Source organism: Antechinus flavipes, chromosome 3 (genome assembly GCF_016432865.1).
Source record: "Antechinus flavipes isolate AdamAnt ecotype Samford, QLD, Australia chromosome 3, AdamAnt_v2, whole genome shotgun sequence".
NCBI lineage: Eukaryota > Metazoa > Chordata > Mammalia > Dasyuromorphia > Dasyuridae > Antechinus > Antechinus flavipes.
This window is the reverse complement of record NC_067400.1, coordinates 584146757-584165443: the sequence shown is the minus strand read 5'-3', so window position 1 is coordinate 584165443 and position 18687 is coordinate 584146757. Positions and strand designations below refer to the sequence as shown.

The window sequence follows — 18687 nt, the reverse complement described above, 5'->3', positions numbered from 1 at the left end:
CAGGCAGACAACTAGTGAACATCAGTCTTCTACAAGAAAGAATGAAAGTACTACTGGAAGAGGGCCAAACAATTCAAAATACTGTGAAATCTAAGCCCACAAGTAATGCTTAGTGGCAAATACTCTGTATGCATACTTATAACTAGCTGTCCCTGAGACTAACTAAAAAAGAGTAAAATATAATTTTTCTGTCAACCTGAGGAATGTTTGAAAACTTTTCCCTAACTTATGAGACAAGAAACATGTTTTCCAGCAAGGAAATTTTAATACTTAATTCTCTAGCCATAAATATAGCTCAGCAACAATACATTTCCCAATGTATAAAGCCACATTTTAAACAACTTTCCTTTTAAAACCCGGACAAGATGTGGAAGCTATAAAACTGCTCTATTACTGCTTAACTATCAAGTTTATAACAAAGTCACCCTCTTCAAAAGTAAAATGGAAAAATAAAGTAGGAAAACTGATTCCTTTCTACCAACCTAAGGCAGGAAAGATCATGATTTCATTTGTCTGAGTACCCCAAATCTACAATGGTCGTAGCTTAATTGTACACAAATTGATCTAAGGTCGAAGCTAATCCCAATAAAAAAGATTCCACATTCCTTAAAAATCTGCAAGACCTCTGGAAATGCTCATTTCTCCAGGTTGCCATTTGAATCCTAGAATGTCAACTGTCTTAAGTAGAAAGGACCTGAGAGTCGATGTCATTCAGCTCCCTCTTTTGACAGAAAAGTGGTCTGCAGAATGACTCCAACCAATTTCATCAAAGCACAAATCTAGTGTGTCAGACAATTAATGTCACAGGAAAGCTCAAAGCAGAATTCCCTTATAAGCTATAAGTTCACATATCTTTCTAGTAAGCAATGTCTGAATATGTTTTGAATAGATATAGAAGGATATTAATAAATTTCCCCTCCGATCTATGTGCTTAAATGGGGCCGAGGATGAATTCCCCTTTTAATGGAAAGAGTGTGCTACTTCAAAATAGTGATCACTCACAAAAGCTATTATTCTTGTAGGAAGTTCTCATCTTAAAAGGATATGTGGCCTTATAATGATTTTCCATATCTTATTTGTGAAAAAAAAAATCAGATCATATGTGTGCTATAAAAATAAGCTTCCAATATGGTCAATACAATCTGCATCAGCCATTAATAAAGGAGGGAAGACAACTGTTCCCAATCCAAATATTTGTGAGGAAGGTGATAGGATAGGAAGGGGAAGCCACATTTTAAACAACTTAACCTGAGAGCAATAGTACCTGTCTTATCACTGTTCACAGAAAGGTCCCATTTCTAAGGCTCTAAAATCAATGTTGAAAGTTTATATATTTTAAACCTTCTAATTAAAAAGGTATTTTCAATGAGCAAAAAGAATACGTTATAAAAATAATAATCAAAATTTTTAAAATTAGTGGGAAAGTACCCTAGTCTATTTTGCACTAGTCACCATTGGCTATTGAGCTTTTATTTTGGTTGACAACATTTGTGATCCTATGGGTAGCTGTAAGCAACAGAACAAACTGTAGTCGCTGCTGGCTCATAATAAAAGTTGAAACTTTAGTTTCATTTGGCTTTTTCTTTAGATGGAAAAGATAGTAGATATAAAGGAAAGCAGCTTTCTGTGAAACCTGGATCAAAATGCTTCTGCCACCCACCCCCTTAATGGTTTCTCTCTCTCTTTTTCTCTCTCTCTCTCTCTTTCTCTTTCTCTCTCTCGTTCTCTCTCTCACACCCTTTGTGCAAACTAGGCATGGCCAACATATGTTGATGTCAATTTGGCACACTAAACCATAGTATTTTAAAATAACCACAGAGTATTACAAAAGCCATGATGCTCCCCTCTCCCCAATTATGCCTTCAGTAGTCTGACTATATTGGACAAATTGAAAATAAACTACTATTTGGAGTTCTGATGTGACAATAAGAAACAAGGGTAAATTGATAAATTATACTTGGGCTTACCAGTATTTTAAAAAAACGCCCAGAATTTCCCCAAGTTAGAATTCAAATAAGATCTTCTTGGTCTTGAATAGAAATAATGCCACAAAGATGGTTGGGGGGTAGGGGGAACACTTGAAGCCGGTTGGATTGCAAAGGCAGCTGTCCAGGGAAGAACAGAAGAGCCGCGGAGGTGCAATTGCCAATGGCCCATCAATGCAGAAATAGAATGGAGTGAGCTCTGGCTGCTCTACAAAGCAGGGTTAGGGTCACTTTCTGAGTGGGACAGCTTACCTCTCCACACCAGCGGGGCTCGCTGTGAAGTGGATGAGACTAGACTATGGAAGCCCAGGATGTCAAAAATGCAATCCAGAAAATTTCCTCACCCCTGCTTTACCCTCCCGGCACCATTACAAATGAAATCAAATAACTCCAACCCAAAACAATAAGCAAGAGTAGTTTGGGGCCAGCTAGTCTTGCACTTGTTTTGGGAGCATGTAAATGGAATGTTATATGTGTGGTTTTTAGTAATGGGGGTGGTAATGGTCACTAGCAGAGCGGATGGCAAAAATTGCATAAAGGATAGTTTAAAAAAAAATAACGTTTACGACCACAGAAAATGGCTGAACAACTGCAGACAATTTCCCCCTTGATATTTAATAAGATAATGGGAAACACTTCTAATTTGCATTTTGAATCAAATAGACCTTAAAGCGCCATCCCTTTGAATTTTTTTACATTAAAAAAATTCCCAAATTCTTCCTATCTAATTCCCACTGGCGAAAACCCACCCACATTCTTTCATCCTTCTCCCACTAAGCCTGGCAGAAACTGCCATGGTCTATTATACTTTCAGGGAGGAAGCAATCAATGCATTTCTGTAGATCAGCCAATAAATGGATGTGGTCCCAAAAAAAATAAAAAAAATAAAAAAAAACTCGTGCCAAGGGCACTGCTGCCTGCAAGAAGTACAGTTTGTTATATTGCTTACAATGCAGTATTTTATCCAGCCTCTTCCAGCCAAGGACCTGTAAACGGGAGTCTGTTCCAAAACCTTCCTCCTCTTCCAGTTGTCTGTGCAATGTATTGGCACTGTTCTGCTGGGCTGTCAAAAAAACTGGTTTAGAGATGCAGCTCTTCAGTCAGGTTTTGCTCCAGTTCTAACCATGTAAACTTACTCTTGCTTTTCAACAGTTTTAAAAAAGAGGGGTGGGGGGAGAGGAGGACCATAGTACTCACTTACTGTTTATGAAAGTTTAACATCATTGCTCCGGGCTAATGATTAGAACTGGGGCCTATGTGAAATGAAATGGTGGGATCTCCGTCCCATTCCAAGGGGTCCAGTGTCCGCATCCAAAACCACTCTCGGGACTGAGCTTCCATTGGCCACCTTGTTGGCAATTTCAGTAGAGAGGTGAAGAATTAAATGGGCCACTGAGCCTGACCCCCCGCCCCACCTCCTCACCACCCCCTTCGCTCTCAGGGACGACTCTCCCACAGCTCGACGAGACCCCGGGCTGAGAGCTGCTATGGGAGAAGGAGGGAGGGGGCAGCGTGAGGAGAGAAGGACCGAAAGCTTCCAGACAGGCTGAATCGGACAGGTGGCACCTGGCACTAGGCTCAATCGCCGTGACCCACACCAGAGTGGGCGCGGGCACAGAGAGCTGCTCTCTCCCTACCAAGCAGAGCGCCCAGGCCCGGGAGCCCAGGAAGACCCTGCCTGTCCCCTGCTCGGGTCGTGCTGTGGCGTCACAGAGCTGATGCAGAGAGGGTTAACGTGAGATGCCGCAGAAGCGCTTTCTAGCCAAAGCTCATCATGCAGGGCAGGGCAGGGCAGAAAAACGTCCAGAGGGCGTCCCTAGGAACCGGTGGCACAAGGAGCCTGAAATCTAGGTGAGCTCTCAGTCTCTGAGGAACCCAGTGCACTCGGCAAAAAGGAGAGCAGGAGAAGAGATCGTACGTCTGGCTGCCAGCCGGCTTCCCCCCCAAGCACAGCTATGCTCAGTTGTCCCGGCATACCCATCTGTCCATACTGTTAGAATGGTTAGAACTGATCCAGTGACACTGATTTACAAGTCTTACTCCCTAGAACACTGGAGACTGAGAGTGCAGTTACAAAAATCGAATTGAGTTTTCTAAATTGCCTTGCTTCTTTCTCTTGGCTACTGAAAATTACCGTTAATGGATAAAGTACTGAAATGAGGTGAACTTGAATGCAACTACACTAAAAAGAAACCACGTTACTGAGCCGGAGAAATGGATGGAAAGACATCCGACTTCTCCTTTTTGGGAGGGACACAAAATTTAAAATGAAATGTTCCAATGGGGAGGGCTCTGAAAATGCAATGCAAACCAGTAGGAACAAACACTTTGGAACAAACTTCCAGAATTCAGTGAAACTATTTTGAAAAGAAACATCAAGCTACTGTACACAAAAACCAGACAAAAGGCGATATAGAAATCTACATGGAACTAGTTTATATTCACTTACCGGAGAGCGGGTTTGAGGCTGTGAGTTCATTGTCTGAGGGGCTTGGGGATACACCAATGTGGTTGGAGCTGCATTCTGTCCAGAGGGATAAGGGGTCTGTCCAAAAAAAAAAAAAAAGATGATGATGATGATTAATATACCATTTGTAAAAATTAGAGAAAGCAGCTAAATTCACAGGATTGGGGAGAAATAGAATTAAGAGTTGTGAGGGTTCCTAGAAATCTTACAATTCAGGAAACTAGGGACCAGAGTGATTTTCCCCCTGAAAGATTTTCTATACAAGTAGTAGGAGAACCAGATCTTCTACGTTCAAATTAAAGAGTTCTTTCCACTATGAACAATTTTCAGATCATAAAATTAAAGCCACCTATATATAGTCATATGGAAAAAATGCTCTAAATCGCTATTGATTTAGAGAAATGCAAATTAAAACAACTGAGATACTACCTTACACCTCTCAAATTGGCTAAGATGAAAAAGAAAAGATAATGATAAATGTTGGAAGGGATATGGGAAAACTGGGACACCAATGCATTGCTGGTGGAGTTGTGAAATGATCTAACCATTCTGGAGAGCAACCTGGAACTATGTCCAAAGGACTATAAAATTGGGCATACCCTTTGATCCACAGGGCTATCATTGCATCTGTACCCCAAGGAAATCATAAAGGAGGGAAAAGAACCTACACATGCAAAAATGTTTGTAGCACCTCTTTTTGTGGTAACAAAGAATTAGAAAATGAGTGGATGCCCCTCAATTGGGAAATGGCTGAACAAGTTGTTGGATAAGAAGGTAATGGAATATATTTGTTCTATTAAAAATGATAAACAAGTTAATTTTAGAAAGGCAAGGAAAGGTTTACATAAACTGATGCTGAGCAAAAGAAGCAGAACCAATAATTCATTAGACACAATAACAGAAAGAATGTGCGATGATCAATTATGAGACGTGGTTCTTCTCAGTGGTTCAATGATCCAAAGTAATCCCCAATAGACTTTGGACAGAAAATACCATCCGCATCCAAAAAAAGAACTAATAAGATCGAATATAAATTAATACAAGCTATGTTCATTTCTTTTTTCTGTTTTTTTTTTAAATCTCCTCCATGATTTTTCCTTTTGCTCTGATTTTTCTTTTCCAACACAATTCATAAAACAATGTGTGTTAAAATAAACAAACAAATAAATAAATAAAGGGAAAAAAGTTCTTTCCACCATACAATACTTTGTGAACAAAAGGATGCAGATGAAGCTTTACTAAGAAATATGGTTCACAGTTTTTCCTATTACAATTCAGATTTATCATAGTACATATTAGTAGAAAGGTAATATTGATTGGTAGTAATTGCTGACCAAGAGATCTAATCCACTAAACAGGTATCAAACACCTGCTACATGCAAAGCTTTATGCCAGGTTGCTGATGATAAAAAGACAAAATAATAAACTGTGTCCAGGAGTCAATCTGAAGAGTGGTTTTGGATGTGGACACAGCAGCTTACATCCCACTGGATACCTAGAGGAAGCGACACATATGGGCAGTTGTGTAAAGAACACTGGGTACAGAGACCTGATGCCACAGGTCATTACTTGGGTGACCACAAATAAATTCTCTTTCCAAACTGGCAAAATGGGGATCCAAATAATGGAATCATTCTTTCTTCAAAAGGATATTGTGACAGTGACCCCCGGCAACCTCAGAAACATATAAAAATAAGCACCCATTGTTCTTTGTGTCCTTCTCCTAGAAATACTCAGACATAGAACATACTGCAGCATTGGGATTTTCTCACAGCTGCGGGTTCAGTGTGATGAACCATCTACTTAACCACTTAACCTGACATCTAACTTCTACTACAAGTCAAGCATTCTTGCAGGACTTGCCAAGGAGCAGGGGGTGGTATGTAATAGTTAATAAACACAGATTTATAATTTTCAGGAATCTTACCAGTAGGGGAGCTATAGTCCTACTTTATATGGTCTCATAGAAAAGTAACAGATATGACTAGCTAAACAAATCATTCCAAATGTAACAGAATAGATTATGGTTCCATAATATGACGAGCATAGAAAGGATTATATTAACTAGCGCAGAGTGAAGTAAGGAGAATTTATACAACGATTATAGTAATATAAAAGAAAAACCCAAATTGAGTGTGGTGATTGCCCTCAGAGCTAAGAACCTCTCCCTTCTCTACAGAAGTTAGGGGCTAACAGTATGGAATTTATTGTATATAATGACAATCATGATTAATGTGTCAACTGGTACTGATGAATAGATGGGGGTTTCACCCTCAATTTTTAATGTCTATATTATAACTAAGGGATGGGTCATTGAGGCAGGCATGGAAGAGAGATATTCAGAAACATATGGTAAGCAAACACCAAAAAAGGAACAGTAAAAATAATCAATCAACAGTTGACAAACAATACTAACAAGTCAAAAGAATATTTCCTAACCAGCTAACAGTCAACAAGCAATACTAAGTGCTTATGATGTGCCAGCCAGTAGGTTAAATAAAGACTGGGAATCTTCCATTTTAATGGGAGAAGCAACATGCCCAAAAATAACTATGCACAATCAACACAAAGGAAAGCCAGTGAGGGGGTGGGAAAGGAAAGGGCTCCTTCCTGCAGAAGGTGGAACTATCAGACAAGGCAAAGAAGTGCAAAAAGGGGGAGAAGAAAACTTTTTCAGGTGTGAAGAACAGCCAAGGAAAAGACAGCAGGAGACCTGAAATGTTGTGCATGAAGAACACCAAAAAAGCCGGTGCAAATAATACAGCATTTATTGATTGACCTTAGAGGTAGTGATAGGGAAATATGTAATGAAATATCATTTACACCTTTCAAATCAGTCAATAATAGATAACATTTCCCAACTGTCTAACTAGCTATAAGGCACACTGATAGTGAGCATACAAAAACAGGCAAAAAAAAATGTTTGTGGCAGCCCTGTTTGTAGTGGCTAGAAGCTGGAAAATGAAAGGATGCCCATCAATTGGAGAATGGCTGAATAAATTGTGGTATAGGAATGTTATGGAATATTATGGTTCTGTAAGAAAGGACCAGCAGGATGAATACAGAGAGGACTGGCGAGACTTACATGAACTGATGCTGAGTGAAATGAGCAGAACCAGGAGATCATTATATACCTCAACAACGATACTGTTTGAGGATGTATTCTGATGGAAGTGGACCTCTTCGATAAAGAGAGCCTTAATTGATCAAAGATGGACAGAAGCAGCTACACCCAGAGAAAGAACACTGGGAAATGAATATAAACTACTTGCATTTTTGTTTTTCTTCCCAGGTTATTTCTACCTTCTGAATTCAATTCTCCCTGTGCAACAAGAAAACTGTTCGGTTTTGCACACATATATTGTATCTAGGATATACTGCAACCCATTCAACATGTAAAGGATTGCTTGCCATCTGGGGGAAGGGGTGGAGGGAGGGAGGGGAAAAATCGGAACAGAAGTGAATGCAAGGGATAATGCTGTAAAAAATTACCCCGGCATGCGTTCTATCAATAAAAAGTTATTTTAAAAAATTTAAAAAAATAAACAAAAAAATAAAAAACAAACAGGCAAAAGACAGCCCCATCCCTTAAGGAGCTCACAATTTAATGCAAAGGCAATAAGCAAACAATGGATAAATAAGTTACAAGCAACATAAAAATGAAATAATTTAAAAAGAGAGAAGGCACTAGAATTAAGAGGGGTTGTTGGAAAAAACTTCATAAAAGACAGGGTTTTAGTTGGGACTTAAAAGAAGCCAGTGAACACAGATGAGGATTCTAGACGTGCAGATTTGATTGAGTTACACAAAAAGGGTGATAATATGGTGTTTTCAGTGACCTAAACTTCAGAAAGATCAATTTAAGAGACAGAATGGAAGATGGACAGGAGGAGCTAGAAGACACTGAAGCAGACAGATCAATAGCAGACTACCTCAATGGTCTAGGCAGAAGGTGATGAGGGCTCACATCAAGCAGAAGGTGCACATACTGGAAATATATTAGGTGGAACTGACAGTATTCAGAAAGTGATTGATATATGGCGTGACTAAGGGTGATGAGTCAAGGATGATAATAAGCCAGTTACAAGTCTGGGGTGACTGGAAGAATGGTGAGGTCCTAGATAAAAATAGAAAATGTTAGTCAAAATATTTATAGCAGCACTTCTGTAATGCTTATAATTGGAAATAAAGTGGTTGACCATCAACTGGGCAATGGTTAAGCAAGCTGTGAATGGAGTGGAATAGAACACACTGCTATGCTGTATAAGAAAAGCTGCATGTGATAAATACAGAAAAGGCTGGGAAAATTTTATATGAGTTGATGCGAACTGATGTGAGAAAAGCCAAGAAAACAATATACACAATAACTACAGCAATGTAAATGGAAAGAGCATCAAAAAAATCAAAGCGAATTTAACAAAATTTAAAAGATTATAAGCCCAAAAGGATTCTGAGAAGATGGTGGGCTAGGTTGGTAAATTTCAAGCTCTCCTGTTTTCTCCACAAATAGAACAAATTTGCACCTCATGGCAAACACAGACTGGTGAAAAACCAAGATTTGTGGCAGAACTTGGGTTCTCCTGAACAACCTGAGAAGATCTGAAGAAAAAGCCAGGCCCAATTAACCCAAAACACCTCCCAACTAGCTGGGTAAAACATCAAGGCCTAGCTGGGTGTGTCTGGAGCTTCAGCAGGAGGCACAGGGACTCTCACCTCCCCCACTCAGGGTCTGAGTCCAGGAAGACTGAACCTGGGCTGATTAGGAATGGGAGGCCCAGCTGTGCTTCAGGGTGCAGCCCTGGGCCAGAAGGAACCAGCACCTGGTGAATGCAGAGGAGCAGGACTGCTGTGGGATGTGGGCACTTGCTGGAGAGTGGAGCTCTTGGTTTGGGGTTCCTGGTCAGAGGGGAGAGCTGAGGTGAAACCAGAGATATCAGGATTACACTAATATTTCTTATTAAAAAAGAAAAGAAAAACAAACCAGCTAAAAAGAACCCCACCACGGAAACATACTATGGGAACAGGAAAGGCTGGAGTTTGTCTGAAGTAAAATAAGCTTCTACCCCCAAAGAGGAATGTGAAATGGCTCCCTGCCCAGAGAGAATTTATATAAGAACTCAAAAAAAAAATTCTAAAATCAAATGAGACATATTGAGGAAAAACTAGAAAAGGAGATAGAGTCTCAAAGATGAAAATAACTCCTTGAAAACTGAGCAAGGAGAAACCAATGAAGCCATGAGAGACCAAGAATAAGAAAACATTATAAAGAATGAAAAAATGAACAGAATGTGAAACATCTAAGAAAAATGACAGATCTGGAGAACAGATCAAGAAGACAAAATCTAAGAATAAATGGACTGCCTGAAAGTTGTGACCAAAAAAAAGGACTTTGACACAATAATGCAAGAAATAATCCAAGAAAACTGTACTGGAGTGATAAAACAGGAAGGAAAGATAGAAATAGAAAAAATCCACCAATCACCACCTCAACGAGATGCTTTGTGGAAAATACATAGAATATTATTGCCAAATTTCAAAACCCCCAGAACAAAGAGAAAATTTTTGAAAGAAACAAGGAAGAACAATTCAAAGAAGCTGAAACTACAATTAGAATTTGTACAGGATTTATCAGCAACCATAATAAAAGACCAGAGGTACTGGAATCATATTTACAATCAATCAAAAGAACTAGGTCTGCAGCCAAAAATATCATATACAACAAAATTATCTACACTATTAAGCAAGAAAAAAATGAACATTTAATAAATTTGTAGATTTTCAGGACTTTCTATCAACCAAACCCAAACTTAATAGAAAATTTAACATATAGAACTAATAAAGATTAATTTCAAGAAACCCAATGTGAACAAATTATTTTTTTAACATGGGAAATGTAAAACACATATGTTTAAAGTTGACATCAGTAGATCAAAAGAAAGATGAAGGCAGAGTTAAGGTAAATATCCTAAATATCATACAAATGACATGTAAAGGAATAATAAATACTGTGACATTAGAGGGGGAAGAGGGCTCATAGTTCTGAAAACCTATTCACATTGGGAATGGATTCAATAGGCAACACTACATACGCGTATATCAGTCTCCAAAATCTATAAAGAAATAAGGGAGGAGAGATAGGTGGATGGGGAAGCAAAAGGTGTGGGAAGAAGACAAGAGAGAGATCCATGAGTTAAGAAACAGCAAGGCAAGTTAGAAGCAAAATTAAAGCAAAGGATCAGCTGGGATAGGAAAGATATGTGTGTGTATGTGGGGAGGCTTATAAGTATATAGGTATGTGTATGTATATATCTACATATGTGTATATAAATATATCCTTTCTTAACTATAGTCTGCTTGGGATGGGAGGGCTCAAAGGGGACAAAAAATAAAGTAAAAAAAAGGTGCAAAGAGACAACCAAAGAACAATTTACAAGGAAGATGGACACTCATGAATACAATTTTTCCATATATTTTTTCCTGGTATTTCTTGTTATATATTTTTAATCCTTCCTGATGTTCTGCTGTTTTATTTTTTGTATTCCTTTTCTTTTTTTCTTTTTTCTTATTCTGTTTCTTTAAATAAAATAGATTTTTTAAAAAATCAGAAAAAAAAAGATTAAGCATGATTTGAATGAATACAATTCCTTTCATGGAGGTAGAAGATTGACAGTTTTTACACATCCAGTATTTTCTCAAATCTTTTCAATGTATTGTTCACCTGTAATTAATTTTCTTTCTACTCTAAAAAGCACTATTTGTTATATAAGATGATGGCTCTCTGGAAGAGAGAGGGGTGCTTGAGATAATTATATTAATGTAACAACCAAAAGATATCAATAAAAACTTTTTTTAAAAAAGAAAAATTAGCAAAAGCACTAAGTTCTGTTTTATAAATGTTATAATCTGAGCTATCCATTGGTCAATCTGCTAGAGATACCCAAAATTTAGTGATAACAGCTAGCATTCATATATCACCTACTCTATGCCAAACAGCGCATTAAGCACTTTATGCATATCATCTTATTTGATCCTTTTAACTAACAATCATCATTACCTCTATTTTAATTGAAGAAAATGAGGCAGATAGAGATTAAGTGACTTTCCCCATAATTGGAAATTAGTATGACAGAAATTAGGCATGGACCCACACTTAACACCATATACCAAGATAAGATCAAAATGGGTCCATGACCTAGGCATAAAGAACGTGATTATAAATAAATTAGAGGAACATAGGATAGTTTATCTCTCAGACTTGTGGAGGAGAAAGAAATTTGTGACCAAAGATGAACTAGAGACCATTACTGATCACAAAATAGAAAATTTTGATTATATCAAATTAAAAAGCCTTTGTACAAATAAAACTAATGCAAACAAGATTAGAAGGGAAGCAACAAACTGAGAAAACATCTTCACAGTTAAAGGTTCTGATAAAGGCCTTATCTCCAAAATATATAGAGAACTGACTCAAATTTATAAGAAATCAAGCCATTCTCCAATTGATAAATGGTCAAAGGATATGAACAGACAATTTTCAGAGGATGAAATTGAAACTATTACCACTCATATGAAAGAGTGTTCCAAATCATTATTGATCAGAGAAATGCAAATTAAGACAACTCTGAGATACCACTACACACCTGTCAGATTGGCTAAGATGACAGGAAAAAATAATGATGAATGTTGGAGGGGATGCAGGAAAACTGGGACACTGCTGCATTGTTGGTGGAGTTGTGAACGAATCCAACTATTCTGGAGAGCAATCTGGAATTATGCCCAAAAAGTTATCAAACTGTACATACCCTTTGATCCAGCAGTGTTTCTACTGGGCTTATACCCCAAAGAAATACTAAAGAAGGGAAAGGGACCTGTATGTGCCAAAATGTTTGTGGCAGCCCTGTTTGTAGTGGCCAGAAACTGGAAAATGAATGGATGCCCATCAATTGGAGAATGGCTGGGTAAATTGTGGTATATGAATGTTATGGAATATTATTGTTCTGTAAGACATGACCAGCAGGATGAATACAGAGAGGACTGGCGAGACTTACATGAACTGATGCTGAGTGAAATGAGCAGAACCAGGAGATCATTATACACTTCGACAACGATATTGTATGAGGACATATTCTGATGGAAGTGGATTTCTTTGACAAAGAGACCTAACTGAGTTTCAATTGATAAATGACGGACAGAAGCAGCTACACCCAAAGAAAGAACACTGGGAAACGAATGTGAACTATCTGCATTTTTGTTTTTCTTCCCGGGTTATTTATACCTTCTGAATCCAATTCTCCCTATGCAACAAGAGAACTGTTCGGTTCTGCAAACATATATTGTATCTAGGATATACTGCAACATATCCAACATATAAAGGACTGCTTGCCATCTAGGGGAGGGGGTGGAGGGAGGGAGGGAAAAAATCGGAACAGAAACGAGTGCAAGGGATAATGTAAAAAAAATTACCCTGGCATGGATTCTGTCAATATAAAGTAATTATTAAATAAAAATTTAAAAAAAAAAGAATAGTTGTATTTTGCAATAAAAAAAATCTTTCATTTAAAAAAAGTGACTTTCCCCAAAGTCATACAGGGAAGCAATGTCTGAGGCAGGATTTGAACTCAAGTCTTCCTGAGTTCCTATAGCCCCAGGGGTCTGTCTCTATGACAAGCATGGGGGCATACCCACATGTGGGCACAACACAGGTGCAGTGGGTAATGCAGCCTTCAAAAGGGAGAAAAAAAAATCTGAGACTTCTCTGCCTCAAGATGATCATGAAGTTCATGGGAGCGGATGAGATTGCCCAGTGATCACCCAGGAGAGAAGAAAAGAAGGACCTGTAACAGTAAAGAGGAAGCCCAAGGTGAGTGGGAATGAGAAACAACAAAGGAGCCAGCAGAAGCAGGAGAAGGAAAACCAGGGAAGAGCAACATCCTGAAACCCTAGAAAGAGGAAAGTATCAAAGGAGGGAGAATGTCTGACAGTGTTAAGACAGTAGGCAGAAGTGAGAAAAGGACCAGCAAGGAAGAGACTCTGGGAAGAGGAGACCCCGGTGCCATCCTCAGTCATGAAAGGAAGGAGAGACAGGGCTCCCAGCTGGGAGGGTTCTTAAGGAGTAGGAAGCCATAATTGGGCGTTTTCTGGGCACATCTGCAGGCAGTTGGGCAGGGACTGACGGACAGAAAGTGGCAATGAGAGAAGGAATGGCCCACTGGAGAAGATGGCTGGAATGGGCTGCGATCCCGGCTTCTATCTTTGCATTCCCTGCCCTCACTGTTGCGCCTTCAGAGAGATTTCTGAGAGATCAGTTCTACCTTTAAGTGACACTCCTCTTCCGCTGGCTCAATCCTGCCCTCATCCTGCTTCTTCCCACCCACATCTATTTAGACTATCCAATGGCCTAACCTCTCAGCAACCCGGCTAGCTCGCTTCCCGCCATTCTTCTTCCACCCCTCCTCTGCTAGACTCAGACAGGGTCACGCCCCTCGTCTCAACCACAAATATTCCACTCTCATGTCTGTGAACCATGAAGTTCCCGTGTCCAAGCATGGCCTTTTCATCTTCACCCTGACCCTTACTTGTTCCTCAGACCATGGCCCCTGCACTGACTATGCCCCGGCCCCCTTCTCCTTACTGGTCCTGCCCGGCCTCAGCGCGGGATGGCTCCCACCATCCTCACTCCCACTCCCCTGCGGCTGAAAGAAGAAGACCACAAAAGCATGCAAAGTGGATCCACCCCAGATTCAGATGACCCAAGCCCACCTGGGCCTCCACTGCTACAAGGCCTGTCTTTTTGTGACCTCTCACCAGAGGAGACCTTGCAGATCTTCTCAGCTTCCCTCCAATTTACTCAAACTTCTCTCCCCCACCCTCTCTGCTGAGAACTTTGTTTCCTATTTCATTAAAAAAAAAAATGGAGGCCCCCCCACCTCCCTCTTTCCCTGCTCCACATCATGAGGTGCTCCTCCCTCTGATGCCCAAGGGAGCCCAGGCCAGCCCTGCCCCCAGAGTGCCGTGCTCCCAGTCCATGTAACTCTTTCCAGTCCATCTGGTCCCAACCCTGCCATTCAGGTGCACCTGCTCCTTCCGGTGTGCCCATCTCTTAGCTGCCAAGAGTCTTTCCTCGCTCCCTTCGGGCTCCCGATGCTGTCAATCCCTCTTTGCTCCTTCAGACGCCTCGGCTGGCCTCCCTGACCAATGCTTCCTCCGCTGCATCTCCCTCCAGGTCATGCCCTGTCTCATGGCCTCTAGACCATCTGATTTGGTGTTCTCAGCAGCTCCTAGGGATTCAGTTATCATCTCTATGCTGAGGCTTCTCAGTTCTACCAAGGCATCCCTCATGTTCACTGAGTGCCCATTTCACAAACTGACCTGGATTTCCAGTGACCACCCGATGTACCAGATGTCCAAAACTGAACGACTTGTCCTTCTCTCCAATTCTCCCCTCTTCCTAACTTCCCTACTACTGTCATCCTATTCACACAAGTTCACTACCACGGGACCAGCCCCAAGTGCTCCTCCTCGCTCATCTCCCTCATATCAATCTGTTTCCCATTTCTCTTACATGCCTCTTTACTCAGCCCCAACACTGCCCTCCCTAACAATGCTCTGTCCTGAACTGTACAAAACTGTGGCCTTTCACTGCTCAGGGAGGAGTGGATTAATAGATATAAACACCCCTGCATTCTTGTCAATGTTTCCCTTCGTGTAACCTAAGCTTGTATCAACTTCCTGTGGAGTACATCCAGACCTCCTGCAAACTATCTAACCTCATCTCCTACAATGTGCATTTTTTCATTGTTCTGACTCTGAAATAAGACTTTATATTTATCACATTTTATTTGACCCACTATTTTAAGCTCTCTTACAATCATGTCATCCGACATATTAGCTCTTACCTCTAGTTCTGTGTCACTGTCATTGTGATAAATAGGGCATGGTATAAAATAGGTATATAAGCCTACGATGGATAAAAATGATAGATATGGTGAATAGTTAGTCAAAGGCCATAAAGCCTCTAGAGTTCCTCTTTATGTACATGAGCCATTAATTACCAAACGTGGATTCTGGCCAAAGAGTCACCTCTAGACTGTGAAAAATAAGGAACTTTAATAATGAAAAAAAGAGTTACGTCTAAATTCATCTGGTCTCTCTCTTTACCTTTTTCACAAAATACCATGAGATTGTTAAATGTTTTCTTCAAATTGAGTTAAATTATTTTTTTAGAACAATTTTTAATTATTTATTTAAAACTTAAGTGCAAGATAATAATACACAAAATAGAAAAATACAGAAAAAGAAAAAAACACATTGACATGTGCCAGCAGAACATTGTGGAGGACTCAAAATAAAACAATAAATTTCCATTCAAGAAAGAATATGTAATAAAAGTCATATTAATAACAGTCCATCTTCTTAAATTTTTGCTTCCTTGTAGGTTTTTTTTTGTTCTCTGCCATATTTTCTACCTTGTTCTTTTCCCCCTATTTTCTTCCCCTCACATCCTCAAACAAGCTGTAATTAAGCACAGATATTGTGTGTATACACATACATGTACATATCTAAAATATTAATATAGCTGACATTTCTCTCTTAATTGAATCTTTTTAAAGTTTGACTTTGTCTGAGATCAATGATTACTATCCCCAATTTTTTTTCTAATAAATTTTACTCTTGATCATTGTTATTTGTATATATCTCTTATATCTTACCCCTTCTACCAAGTGACTTGCTTTGCTATTACTGAACATGACCCATGGCCCCACCCCTAGAACTCTCTCAACTTCTCCACCTCTATCCAATTACAACTAATTAATATGCCTTATCCCACCTTCCACTAATCTAAAGACATTTCTGCTACACTCCCTCTGTTATCCTATGTCCCCCAATTCTTCCTCTTTACCCCATTCCTGTTGATTTATACCACCCCACCTTAACCTATTGCTTCTCCCCTCATTTCTTTATAGATTTCAGTGTGTGTATGTGTGGGGGTGGGGTGGGGGTGGGGTGTAGTTCCCTCTTTAAAACATTCCCAATGTGAGGTTTTCAGCACTATCAGTTCCTTCTCCCTCTAATCCATTTGTTGGTTCTTGCTATCATATCTCATTCATACAGCATGATTACTATTTTTATTTTTTCCTATACAGTTTTACTTTTTAGAGTCTTATCATATTTAATTCTATCTCAATCATTCTTTTGGACTACCAATTGCTAATGTCAATAATCATAGACATATGGTTCACATTTCCATGTATAAAACAGAAATAATTTGTTTTTATTGAGTATCTTAAAATTAGGCTTTGATGTTGACTCTCATACATTAAATTTCCTATTGGATTCAGATTTGTTTGAAACAAATTCCTAAATTTTCAGGATTTAAAAAATCTGAGTAATCAAATGTCCATTTTTTTATTTAATATTACTCAAATACTTTTTGCTAGATATGATATTTGGGCCACAATCCTAATTCTGATTGTCAATATGCATTACGCCAGAAACTGCAGTCTTTTATTGTAATCACTGAAAAAATACTATGCAATTTCTTATTGTAGTTCCAGCATATTTGAATTATGTTGTAAAAATTTTCTCTTTGATCTAGGGATTTCTTTATGTGATGATTAACCTTTTTTGTATTTCTCCTCTTGCTCTATCACTTTAGGTCAATTTTCTTTAATTTTTTCTTGTATTATTGTGTCACGGTTCTTTTTTTGGTCATAGCGTTTACAGAGTCCAATTATTCTTGTATTTCCTCTTCTTGATCTGTTCTCTAGATTGTTGTTCTTCTAAGATATTTCATATTCTTTTCTATTTTTTTATTTTTTATTTTATTTTTTGGTCTCATAACTTCACTAGCATCCCCTTGCCCAAATCTAATTGTCAAAGAGTCATTGGATCTCCTTTTCTAATTAATTGACTTTCTTTTCATGTTATGGGAGAGTTCATCTCATTTACATTAACAATTATGATTACTAGCTCTGTATTTCCCTATATCCTATATTCCTTGGGATTTTCTTGTGTGATATCTTTGCAGAGGTGATCGATGGATTCTTTCAATAAGTATTTTTAGAATATCAGAGCAGTTTTCTTTGCTGACCTCTTGTAAAATACTATCCTGGCTCTTTTTTTAGTCATGGCCTTAAGGAAGGCCAATAAATTTTTAATTGTCTCTCCTGGATCTATTTTCCAGGTTGGCTATTTTGCCATTTAGATATTTCACAATTTCTTCCATTTTTTCCATTCTTTTTAGTTTGGTTGGTTGATTCTTGTCTCACAAAGCCATTAGCTTCTTCCATTTTCCCTGCTCTAGTTTTTGATGTGTGATTTTCTTCAATAATCTTTTTTTCTTTTTCCATTTGGTTTATTCTACTTTTTAGTGAGTTGTTTTCTTCACCTCTTCCAAACTGTTGGCTCTCTTGTTTCTTTTATCATTCTTCTACTCTCTCATTTGCTTTTTAAAGTCTTTTATGAGTATTTCTAAGAACCCTTTTTGGGCTTGACACCAATTTATCTCACTCTTTGAAATCTCTTCTGTGAACATTCTCTCCTTTCTGGATTTGTGTTTTGATCTGCCCTGTCACCACAATAGCTTTTTATGGTCAAGGTTCTTTTCTGTTTCTTGCTCATTTTCTTTCTTTTCCTTTTGGTATGTCCTCTTTTTACTTTTATGGTGGGGCTTTGCTCTTGGGGTAAAGATGGTTCTATTCCAAGATTTCCTGTGCAGCTCTGAACCTTGGCTCAGAGGCCCCTTGGGTTTTTCAGGAAACAGCCTTTCAGAGTTTGCCTTCTGAGCTGGGATTGAAAGCTGCCTCCCCCTTTCCCTTCCTTCCCCGCTGTGCCCCTCTACAGATACAGATACAAGACTGAGGGTCTTAGATACTCATTTGCTGGGGTTAAGACCCTCTCATGGGCTTTCTCAGAGTGTGTCTAAGCTGGGCTGAGCACCCTTTTTGCTCCCCCTGAGACTAGCTTTTCTTGAAGTTTTTCCAATCTATCTTGAGCTCAAGATTTGATTCTGTCAGACAGTCCTGAGGCTCAGTTTCACATAGTTTTCAAGGAAAACTGGGAGAACTCGAGCAGTATCCAAACTTGGCTCTGTCATCTTCTGCTCAAAAGTTTTCAATGATTCCTGTTTTTTTGATTGACTTCCTTTTCATAGTCTTATTTTTTGTGTTTTTCCTCAACCTCTCTCATTTCACTTATCAAATTTCACTTTTTCACTTTGATTTCACTTTTAAAGAC

General features: G+C 38.9%; 1 protein-coding gene across 11 annotated transcripts in view; it reads right to left on the bottom strand.

Annotated features, from left to right (window-relative positions):
• The window catches only part of EIF4G3 (eukaryotic translation initiation factor 4 gamma 3), a 386518-nt gene that overhangs the window by 176595 nt on the left and 191236 nt on the right, over window positions 1-18687 (bottom strand). For 10 of the 11 annotated variants that reach the window (XM_051988328.1, XM_051988325.1, XM_051988326.1 and 7 more), the window contains 2 exons: window positions 4435-4530; window positions 2935-3048 (listed from right to left, as the gene is read on the bottom strand). In XM_051988328.1, the coding sequence (XP_051844288.1) occupies window positions 2935-3048; window positions 4435-4464 (144 nt within the window). In that variant the 5' untranslated portion in view covers window positions 4465-4530. The remainder of the gene's footprint in view (window positions 1-2934; window positions 3049-4434; window positions 4531-18687) is intronic. The other variant, XM_051988327.1, reaches the window with a different exon arrangement.